Source organism: Gopherus evgoodei, chromosome 11, assembly GCF_007399415.2.
Source record: "Gopherus evgoodei ecotype Sinaloan lineage chromosome 11, rGopEvg1_v1.p, whole genome shotgun sequence".
Lineage (NCBI taxonomy): Eukaryota > Metazoa > Chordata > Testudines > Testudinidae > Gopherus > Gopherus evgoodei.
Window position 1 is genome coordinate 54,823,366 of NC_044332.1, and position 12,492 is coordinate 54,835,857.

Genomic DNA, 12,492 nt, shown 5'->3' on the forward strand with positions numbered 1-12,492 from the left:
TACTAAAGCTGATATCTCTAACATTGATATTGTCAAAATAGGATGACAGACATCCTCTTCTATTGCACTAAATTTTGGAGTTCAATGAGGACATTAAAAACAAAAACAAAAAACTATTTCACTTACCATTTTCATTCTAGGTAATTAAACATTTAGTGACTCTACCTGCCTAATAAGATAAAGAAGAGTACTATGGTTTTATGAACACACACTATGGATCTGGGGTTGTGTTTTTCAAACAACTAGTGGGAGGCACAATAGTGATACTCAAAGGTTAAGAAAAACATATAAAAGATTAAATAGAAGTGAAACAAAATCGAAACATTAATGAGAATGATTATCCGTAAAAGAAGAGAGGATTATTTCTTAAGAGTGCAATACCTGATTAGAACTGGCTTTTTCAAGCCTGTCAATCATAATTTCAAACTGTAGCGGCTTGATTTCCATCTTCCGATTGAGTCTGTTTAATAACGTCTCATCTTCAGAGTCCATATCGTAATCTGGTTGCTCATTGTCCAGATTAAAGGCTGAAACAGAAACATGTATAAAAGCAGCTCTTAGTTACAGAAGTCACTTATTTATGTAAAGGATTCCAAATTAAGATATTACAGTAACGTATCACCATTTTTAGCTGCAAATTAACACCCTTCAAACTAGCTGACCTTTTATGTCTTTTAAGTGTGTAAGTTTCTCATTATCTGTTAATTTTAATGTTTTCCAATATTCTTATATATTTAATTTAAATTAAAACCTACTTTTCTTTAGTATGTATTCAGCAAAGGAGAAAAGGTCAGAGCCAAGTTATATTAATATCAGATGCTGAATTATTGAGAGACTGAGTCACTTTATACATCAGTCACCATAAGATTTACTAGAAAAAAAAATAAAATAAAATCTAATTTAAAATTGCATTAAAAATCAGAGTTATTTAACATTTTACCCAGGCCAGCTTAACTTGTCTCCCTTCAACCCACAAAAGCAAAAAAATGTCAAGTGGTAGCTAAAATTCTGTCGACAAACTCATGTGCAAATTTTTCTGAAAGATTAAATTACTATAATTTTCAGATGCAACCCTTACTCCGACACAAGGGACATGAAAAATAGCGCTCCAATGTAATTTTAAATTGACTATTGTTCCTATCTGAGATGACTTAGATAATTAGCGTGTGTAACATATTGTGGATTTGGTTTTTTTTTTAATTTTTGTATCGTGTTTATAAAAAGGCTCGATCAATATCAATGGAAATTAAGGCACTACTAACACCAAAAACAGGTACAGCATAGGAAGAATGAAAAAGCAACCAAATCTCTTTTCCTCTTCCCTCCCAAACGATACTGCCCTGATAACATGCCCCAGGCTTGACCTGGAAACATTGTTTCTTTAGAACTTAGAGCATATCTTCAGCTTTCATGAATACTAAATCTTTGTCAGTTAAGATGTAATCCAGACAGGACAAGTATCAGATAGATAATGCAGCAAAGCCAATTCATTTCAGATAGATTATTAAATCCTAACGACGGCAAGAACCTTCAATCAGTGCTAACATTCAATTAGTGAATGTTTCAAACTAGGAACCTAAAAGGTTGAAAATGGGATAAGGAGTCTTTCAGTTCCCCAAATAATTTAATTTTTATGATTACTGCAGTAGAACCATTGAAGGCTTATGTTAAAATAAATTTATTTACCTTAGGGAAAGAAATCCATTCAAAAAAACTTTAGTATTTAATTCAGAACTGAATATAGGCGCTGTGCTATAAATACATAAATGATCATTAATAATACTATTTATTAAGTACTGAGTCACTGAAACTGTATTTAAAAATAGTTCCATGTGTGTCAAAAGTTTACACAAGATTTCATTCAGATGGAAATCTGATAATCAATAGAATTTATTACTTAGAAAAAGACTTGTGAGGATGTTACAGTTCACAACACTAGATCCTGGTTTCTCAAAGAAAGTCTATAGGAATCCATCAAAGTTCATAGACTGAAAAGATGAAAACAGAACTATGAATTGGTAAAATATTATGGAAAATGGTACTTATAAAATCATGCAAACCTGCACCTTCATTCATCCACACTAAAATAAAAACAGTTTAAATAAAAAGCCAGCAGTCTTTCCTGTTTAAAGCTTTAGAACATCAGTGGTGACACTTCATATTACCAAGATTTCATTATTTTAAATATGTATTACAGTTTTTGAAGAAATCGTAAAAGATGTGGAGGAAATTTCTACTACGAATTAGCTGGGTCTAGAGTTGTTGGAGGGGGGAAAAAAAGTCATGTTTTCAGTGTTGCCGACTCCAGAAATTTTATCATGAGTGCTGTGGTATTTTAGGTTTTCCCTTAAATACCTAGCCCCTGGAGATGTATGGTTTACATGAGACTCTCAACTCTCATTAAAGAAGTGTGCAACTCTCATGGATGCAGAAAAAAACCCAGAAAAAACAAACTCTAATGGTTCAGACATCAAAAAGCAAATAAAAGAACAACAATTTTATAATCTTATGATTTTTAAGATGCAATTTCTTGGGAGGGGGGAGGGAGAGGGCTGATGTATACATTTTGAACCGTTGGGGCAGATTATGCTCAGGTCTAAATTAGGGCTGTCGATTAATCGCAGTCAACTCACGTGATTAATTCAAAAAAAATTAATTGAGATAAAAAATTGTGATTAATCACCTCATTAAACAATAGAATATCAACTGAAATTTATTAAGTATTTTTGGATGTTTTTCTACATTTTCAAATATATTGATTTCTATTACAACACATAATACAAAGTGTACAGTGCTCACTTTATATTATTATTACTACAAATATTTTCACTGTAAAAATGATATAGTGTTTTTCAATTCACCTCATATAAGTACTGAAGTGCAATCTCTATCATAAAAGTCCAACTTGCAAATGTAGATTTATTTTGTTACACAACTGCACTCAAAAAACAATGTAAAACATTACAGTCTACAAATCCATTCAGTCCTATTTCTTGTGCAGCCAATCGCTAAGACAAACAAGCTTGTTTATATTTATGGGACATAATGCTGCCCGCTTCTTATTTACAATGTCACCTGACAGTGAGAACAGGCATTTGCATGGAACTTTTGTAGCCAGCATTAATAAACATTCGTATGCTATATTCATGCTTTGGCCACCATTCCAGAGGTCATGCTTCCATGCTGATGATGCTTGTTAAAAAAAAAATGCGTTCATTACATTTATGACTGAACTCCTTGGGGGAGAATTGCATGTCTTCTGCTCTGTTTTACCCACATTCTGCTATATATTTCATGTTATAACAATCTTGGATGATGCCACAGCACGTTATTTGTTTTAAGAACACTTTCACTTCAGATCTGACAAAACGCAAAGAAGATATTAATGTGAGATTTCTAAAGATAGCTACAGCACTCAACCCAATGTTTAAGATTCTGAAGTGCCTTCCAAAATCTGAGTGGGGTGAGGTGTGGAGCATGCATTCAGAAGTCTTAAAAGAGCAACACTCCGATGCAGAAACTAGAGAACTGAACCACTAAAAAAGAAAATCAACCGTCTGCTGATGGCATCTGACTCAGATAATGAAAATGAATTTGCATCGGTCTGCACTGCTTTGGATCATTATCGAGCAGAACCCATCATCGGCATGTCCTCTGGAAGGGTAGTTGAAGCATGAAGGGACATATGAATCTTTAGCGCATCTGGCACGTAAATATCTTGCAATGAAGGTTACAAGAGTGCCATGCAAACACCTGTTATCACTTTCAGGTCACACTGTAAACAAGCAGCAGGTAGCATTATCTCCTGCAAATGTAAACAACCTTGTTTGTCTTAGTGATTGGCTGCACAAGAAGTAGGACTGAATGGACTTGTAGCTTCTAAAGATTTACATTGTTTTATTTTTGAATACAGATATGTTTTTGTACATAAGTCTACATTTATAAGTTCAATTTTCATGATAAAGAGATAGTTCTACAATACTTGTATTAGATTAATTGAAAAATACTATTTCTTTTGTTTTTTACTGTGCAAATATTTGTAATAAAAATAATCATATAAAGTGAGCACTGTACACTTTGTATTCTGTGTGGTAATTGAAATCAATATATTTTAAAATGTAGAAAACATTAAAAAATGTTTAAATACATCCTATTCTGTTATTCTTTAATAGTGCAATTAATTTCTTTAAATCGTTTGACAGCCCTAGTCTAAATGTTTCATTTATTTTTAATTTGGGGAAGGAATACTGTACTTGCAAGAAAAAAAAGAAAATACTGATTTGTTCAGTACACTTAATGAGGGGGATCTAAAAATATGCCTTAACATGGTCTTAATCACATTAATAGGTTTTTTGGTAATAGATTAATTGCAATGGATTTAAAATTTTGTGGGTTCAGTTAGAATCTACTTTTGAAATGCCTTTATTTTATTTTAAAAATAAACTGAGGTTGCTGGGAAAGAAATGCTATTGTACCAGAATATCTTTTCTCATACCAACGAATCAGAAATTAACAAAAAGGATCTTACTTCTATTGTGCTAAAAGTAATGGATTATACTTAACACAGTGAACCTAGGGGCAGAAATTTAGTAAAAACCCTTGCCTTTTAATTTGAATAGATTCATGTTTTACACAATATACAAATTAGATTATCCACTTTTAGAATACTGATTCCAGACCAAAGAATTATATTAAGACTATATTCCTTTCTACATCTTTACTGCTCAAAACATTAATATCTAAACCAGGGGTTGGCAACCTTTCAGAAGTGCCGAGCCAAGTTGTCCTTTATTCACTCTGATTTAAGGTTTGGCGTGCCTGTAATACACATTAACATTTTTAGCAGGTCTCTTTCTATAAGTCTATATTATATAACTAAACTATTGTACGTAAAGTAAACAAAGTTTTCAAAAATGTTTAAGCGGCGTCATTTAAAATTAAATTAAAATGCTGATCTTACGCCACCGGCCTGCTCAGCTCGCTGCCAGCCTGGGGTTCTGTTCACCTAGGCCGGCAGTAGGCTGAGCAGGGCCTGCGGTGGGACCCCAGACCCGGGGGGGGAGGGGAGGAGGTTTCAGGGGTCAGGGCAGAGGGCTGGCGTGGGAGCAGTTCAGGGATCAGGGCAGAAGGCTGGGTGTGTGGGGGGTGTACGGCAGAAGGCTGGGTGTGTGGGGGGAGTCAAGGGTCAGGGCAGAGGGCTGGGTGGGGGGGGTTCAGGGCAGAGGGATGCGGCTGTGGGGATGCAGGGCAGAAGGCTGGGTGTGTGTGGGGGGTCAAGGGTCAGGGCAGAGGGCTGGGTGGGGGGGTCAGGGCAGAGGGATAGGGCTGTGGGGATGCAGGGCAGAAGGCTGGGCGTGGGGGGGGCTCAAGGCAGAGGGTTGGGGTGTGTGGGAGGTGCAGGGCAGAAGGCTGAGTGTGTTGGGGTGGGGGGCTCAGGGCAGAAGGCTGAGTGTGGGGGGGCGTCAGGGCAGTGGGCTGGGAGTGTGTTGGGGTGGGGGGTATAGGGCAGAAGGCTAACTGTGTGTGGGGGGGGGTCAGGGCATGGGGCTGGGGTGCTCGGCTCGTGAGGGTGCTCCCAGCCCCCTGCCCTGAGTGGCTCAGGGCTGGAAGGGATATGCCCTGTTCTACCCCCTTTCCCCAGGCTTCGTCCCTACCTCTCTCTGCGTCCTGTACGGAGCTGTGTGCACGCTGCCGCTCTTCCCCCTCCCACTTGCTAGGGCCAGCAGCTGATTGGAGCAGGGAAGAAGAGGGGGTGGGTCAGAAAAGCACCACGCTGGGGGAAGCAGCCGGGGAGGGGGAAGCTTGGCTGCCACAGAACCAAACTTCTGCCTCCTGCCTCCGCAGGGGAGAGCGGTCTGCGGGGGGGCTAAGTGGCACTGGGACCGCGGCAGGCAGCTGCGTGCCGCTCAAAATCGGGTTCCGTGCCGTGTTTGGCACGCATGCCGCAGGTTGCCGACCCCTGATCTAAACAAAGACATAATAGCGATGTAAGAGTGCCACTACAATTAAGTTTACATCTTAGTATCCTTCTAAATCATCGAACATCAACATGCTTAGTCAGATTTCTTTGAAATCTGGTATGCCTTTGAAGGGTGCAGGGTAGGCTTAGTGAAACAATCATTGGTGCTACGGGTTCTTGAGAGATGAACCCCACCATCACCTGCCATTTTTAAAACACTTTCTAGGTGCCACCTCCTTCCCACCCTGCCCAAGGAGAGATCAGTCTGTGTGATGTCGGTCAAAATGGTGTCAATCTGTTGAGATTTATTCAAGGTTGTTCATAGAATCAGAGACATATAGGATTGGAAGGAAACTCACTTAGTCATCTAGTACAGTCTCCAGCACCAAAGCTGAGCTAAGTATTATCTAGACCTTCACTGACAGGCATTTGTCTAAATTGTTCTTAAAAACCTCCAATGACAAAGATTTCACAACCTCCCTAGGTAATTTGTTCCAGTGCTTAACTGCCCTTACAGTTAGGTTAGACATTAGGAAAGACTTCCCAACTCTCCCTTGCTGCAACTTAAGCCCATTACTTTTTGTCTTGACCTCAGTGGTTAAGGAGAACAATTTATCACCCTCCTCTTTATAACAACCTTTTATGTATTTGAACACTTATGCCCCCTCAGTCTTGTCTTCTCCATACTAAACAAACCCAGTTTTTTCAGTCTTTCCTTGCAGGTCATGTTTTCTAGACCTTTAATCATTTTTGTTGCTCTTCTCTAATCCAATTTGTCCACATCTTTCTCAAAGCGTGGTGCTCAGAATTGGGCACAACACTCCAGTTGAGGATTTATCAGTGCAAAGTAGAGTGGAAAAATTACTTGTTGTGCATTGTTTACAATACTCTTGTTAATATATCCAGGATGATGTTCAGCTTTTTTGCAACAGTATTAGTCTGTTGATTCATTTAGTTTGTGATTCACTATAACCCCAGATCCTTTTCTGCAGTTTTCTTCCTAGGAAGTCATTTCCCAACATGTATTTGTGCAACTGATTATTCCTTCCAAGTATAGTACTTCGCCTTTGTCCTTACTGAACTTCATCCTATTTTATTTAGACCTTTTCTCCAGTTTGTCAAGATCATTTTGAATTCTAATCCTACCCTCCAATGTGCCTGTAATCCCTCCCACATTGGATTTGTCCACAAACTTTATAAGTGTACACTCTATACCATTATCCAAGTCACTGATATAGACCCAGGACAGATCCATGCATGATCCCAACTTGATATGCTTTTCCTGCTCAATTGTGAACTATTGATAACTACTCTGACTACTCTTTTCCAGCCAGTTGTGCACCTACCTTACAGTAGGTTCATGTAGGCTATATTTCTCTATGCATTTGGGAATAACACTTAGCTCAAAAGGTAGATATCTCAACCTATGTGTTCACTTAACCATCATTAAAGCATTAGAATGATTTCATATTTCACCTCACTACTGACAATATTCTTTGTAACAAAAGCCCCACCATTGGCAATCTCCACAATGCTGTATAGCTATTATGAATACTACATCCTAAAAGACACCTATTTCCTTTCCTCATACATGAGAGGGTGCAAAACATAGAACTCCTCATATCACAACCATAGCTTTTTCGCACTCCTCAAAGTAATCCACAGATCTCACAAACACACCTCTACCAAGCAGAGCTAACTACTGTTGGCACCATTTAGTTCAGCAACACCTGATACTGACCACATTTGTTTTACTTGGAGTGCATGCAGCTAATAAATGCTCAGGCTGCTCTCATACCCCAGCTCACTATGGACAAAACTCTTTATTATAAAACCTCTGTGCCCTAATTATATAAATGTGCATAACTCTGCACTGAAATGATGCATGCTGGATCCCGAAGGTACACATGCAGCTGTTCCTTTTGCTGACATACAAAAGGAAACCTAGATCCACACGTCCTCATCTCACAAACACACCTTTAGCAAGCAGGTCCAATTACTACCTCTCACATTTAGTGCTGGTAACCCTAACACACTGACTACACCTGTAGTGTATGCATATAATTCCCACTGGCTATTGAAAACTCCAAAGGAAAAGTGGCATGGGCAATCTTTTTTCCCCCCTCCTCCTCCTGTTTGTTCTTTAATAGTGTTATGTGGAATCCTGCGGGTGAGACAAAATACTTTGTAAAAGGAGATGGCACATTTCAGCAGCTAGGGCATTGGCAGAATAAAACTGTGTGTATTAAGAGGGTATGTTGGTGCATTGCCTAGCTTTTAAAAAAGTTTGAGTTTTGCTCAACTCAGCATTCTGCAAGGAGACAACATACCACCAAACAACCTTAACTCTGCATTAATGTAGTTTTTTACCACTGATTCTCTTTTACATTTAGGCCTGGTATACACTTAAAACTTGAGTCAACAGACATAACTACAGCGCTCAGGGGAGTGAAAAATCCGCATCTCTGAACCACATAGCTATGTCGAGCTAACCTCCAGTATAGATGCAGATAAGTCAACAGAAGAATGCTTCTGTCAATAAGCTGCTGTTGCTCAGGGAGTTAGAGTTCCCATAGCAACAAAAAACCCACACACTTTAATGCTGTATTCTGCGTCTATGCTACAGGATTACAGAGAAGTAGCTACAGTGCCCATAGCCTAGACATGACCTTAGTCTGTTCATCCTATCCAAACTAAGTCACAGCCCAAGATTTATTAAACCATAATTCCCTATCAGAAGAGCAATTGCAATATGAATGGATTTCTACTTAAAATAAAAATATTAATTGGTTAATGTTGATACATTTAACAAATCAGAAAAATTAACTTTGACTCTCTTTTGTGAACTGCTTGCTGACAGTGTAAACCATATGGATCTGAGTAGCAGCCCCTTGCAATAAGGATAGTCTATGAACAGTTTTTCTACCAATGTAACTATTTTGGTTAGGCATGTGATTTGATTTAATTTAATTTAATTTAAACCAAAATAATTTTATTGATACTATTTCCTTTGGTTGCTTCCTCACACTACTAACATCATCTCTGTCTTATCCAAAAGGGAGCTTCAGCCAACTCACCTTCATACCACTCCCAATTTTGGAAAAATACTAGGAAAGACAAGAAAATACACCACTCAGACATTCAGATAAGTCTGTCTCCATCTATATCCATAGACAGCTCAATGACACCTTGTAAACAACAGATTCATGGAGGCTGAAACATCTTCAAAGAATAAACACAAAGAATCAACAGAGCATCTATATCTGGCACAGGATGCAGATCAACAAAATCAACATAGCATGTATCATAAACAAGCCTAACAAATGGAGTCAAAGAGATCAGAGGACTCCTGTATTATCCAAGATACTTCAACGTAACTTTGCCAATAAATCCTTCCAATTTTTTTTTTTTTTTAAATAAAAAGAGGGTCAGGGTGATAACCAGCAAGGAAGCCAGTGGCGAGAAAGGATTTCTTGAGTATGGACTTAATCAACCATTTGAAAAGTGCTTGGTTTCTTGCCTCCCAGAAAGGCATTGATAATTTCCACCAATAAGTAGACCCAGTGTCTTACCACAAGATTTTATTATTATTTTGATTTATTGGTAGTGTGATAGTGACAAGGAGCCCCAGTCACAGACTAGCACCCCACTTACTAAGTGTTGTACAAACACGGAACCTAAAAATGGTCTATGCCCAAAGAGTTTACAATAATACAAGTGGGATGAGTCCAGTTTACGAGCTGCCAACCTAAATACCTCAGAGAACATGACTATTCAAAAACAAAGCAAACAGTGACCTTACATTTGTTTCCCCCTAAAATGCATCTATTACCACACAGGCAGTCAATCCCATCGAAATCAGGGCAGTCTCAGGTATGACAAATTGAAATTCTTTGCAGTAATAAATACGTGATTCTACATTTTTGCAAAACCTACACATATTCACCAAAATTACCTATAGCCCAGAATATTTCTGCAAGTTAGAACTTCACATACACTACAGTGAAGAGCCCATTCTTTACCTCCAACACAAACTCAGCATAAAGTTTCAAAAACTTTTCATGCTACAATCAGGTGACCAAATACTGTGATTTCCACTACAGATATTCTCCTATTTAATCTATCTTCTTGTTAAGGTGATCTGCGAGTAGAGATAAGGGTCACTCAGGAACCACAGCATCAAAAACTGATGACAAAAAACAATCATCACAGACAACTTTTAGTATGGCTCCTTCAGTTATTCTATCTCAGAGTTAGGAAATCAAATGGATTCTATGATGGTGCGATCAACACAACAGATAACTAGTGGGATTTGGCCTCTGGTTACCGTCTATCTTAAACACATACAAAACGTCAATATGGGAATCCAAAAGCCAGCCCTACAAATAATACTTTCCTCTCTCCCTCAATCCCCAAATCCTCCTGGCTACTTCAAAGAAGAAACAAGGACTTAGCTACTTTAACTATTACTAGGTTTTTTGGGGGGGTCTATCCGCCTATCCTATGAATACTTCTATAATTTTGCCTCTGCAATCATTAAGAACTTTCCCAAGTTAACTTAAAGGAAGACAAAACAACATATCCATGAACTTACGTTGAATGTGAATGAACTGCTTTGGCTGTTTAAACTCTCCTTTGTACAGGCGATTGTAATAGTTGACATTGCTCTCTGCCTCAGGAACTGGGATAACCATGCTCTCTTTCTTTTCTCTAAAGACTTGCTGTGCCGAAATAGCTCGTTGTAAATGGTGTTCCTGAAAGAGGAAAAGTTTAGAATTTATTTATACGACAGTATTTATTTTTTAAAATATAAAAAAAATGGATAAAGTTAGTCCATTTTCCTAGCAAATAGTGTTCTAAAGTGTCATGGAGAAGATCCTAATAAAATTTTTGTTGGGTTTGTTTTTTTTTATTGCACTTCCGGGCCAGCAGGGTACAGTAATGGGGGAGAAAGAGTCCTCTACATTTAACACTAAGTCATAGGCAAATTCAGCTATTGACAGGTTCCACATAAGGAAAAAAATCTCAAGCCTCCATTAATGATATGGGGGCTCTAGATGGAAGGAAAAAAAAATCTTCTAAGCATACCCACAAACCTTTTTTTAAATACAAAAAACAGACATTAGGTGTTCCAAGTTACACAAAATAATCTAAAAGAGAAGCATAGAAAGTATCATGGCTCAAAATTAGTAATGTATGCACATTAATTCTTTATAGTATGGGAAGCCCATGGTTCAAATCAAGATCATGAATGAACTTAATCCACTGCCAAATGCAAAATACCACCATGTTTTTATTTAAGATTGATGCACCAGCCAGTTTTCAGAATGGAGAGAGGGCAACAAAAAATGATTAAGGGTATGGAACAGCTTCCATATAAGGAAAGATTAAAAAGACTAGAACCATTAAGCTTGGAAAGAGACTAAGGGGGAGATATGACAGAGGTCTATAAAATCATGAATGGTGTGGAGAAAGTGAATAAGGAAGTGTTATTTATCCTTTCATATAACACAAGAACCAGGGGTCACCTAATGAAATTAATAGGCAGCAGATTTAAAACAAACAAAAGATTCATAGACTCTTGGACTGGAAGGGACCTCAAGAGGTCATCGAGTCCAGTCCCCTGCCCTCATGGCAGGAACAAGTACTGTCTAGACCATCCCTAATAGACATTTATCTAACCTACTCTTAAATATCTCCAGAGATGGAGATTCCACAACCTCCCTAGACAATTTATTCCAGTGTTTAACTACCCTGACAGTTAGGAACTTTTTCCTAATGTCCAACCTAAATCTCCCTTGCTGCAGTTGAAGCCCATTGCTTCTTGTTCTATCATTGGAGGCTAAGGTGAACAAGCTTTCTCCCTCTTCCTGATGACACCCTTTTAGATACCTGAAAACTGCTATCATGGCCCCTTTCAGTCTTCTCTTTTCCAAACTAAACAAACCCAATTCTTTCAGCCTTCCTTCATAGGTCATGTTCTCAAGACCTTTAATCATTCTCGTTGCTCTTCTCTGGACCCTCTCCAATTTCTCCACATCTTTCTTGAAATGCGGTGCCCAGAACTGGACACAATACTCCAGTTGAGGCCTAACCAGAGCAGAGTAGAGCGGAAGAATGACTTCTCGTGTCTTGTTTACAACACACCAGAATCACATTTCCTTTTTTTGCAACAGTATCACACTGTTGGCTCATATTTAGCTTGTGGTCCACTATGACCATTAGATCTCTTTCTGCCATACTCCTTCCTAGACAGTCTCTTCCCATTCTGTATGTGTGAAACTGATTGTTCCTTCCGAAGGGTATGACTACACTTACAGCTGTACAGCGCTGGGAGTTACAGCTGTGTTTGTACAGTTGTGCAGGGAAAGCGCTGCAGTGTGGCCACACTGACAGCTACCAGCGCTGCAGTGTGGCCACATTTGCAGCGCTGTTGGGAGTGGTGCATTATGGGCAGCTATCCCAGCATTCAAGTGGCTGCAACATGCTTTTCAAAAGACGGGGGTGGGATGGAGTGTGACAGGGAGCATGGG

At 38.7% G+C, this 12,492-nt stretch overlaps 1 protein-coding gene across 1 annotated transcript in view; it reads right to left on the minus strand.

Annotated features, from left to right (window-relative positions):
- EPC2 (enhancer of polycomb homolog 2) overlaps positions 1-12,492 on the minus strand; it is a 103,876-nt gene that overhangs the window by 61,524 nt on the left and 29,860 nt on the right. The window contains exons 2-3 of the mRNA XM_030579777.1: positions 10,554-10,713; positions 382-527 (exon numbers count right to left, since the gene is read on the minus strand). Of these exons, the coding sequence (XP_030435637.1) occupies positions 382-527; positions 10,554-10,713 (306 nt within the window). The remainder of the gene's footprint in view (positions 1-381; positions 528-10,553; positions 10,714-12,492) is intronic.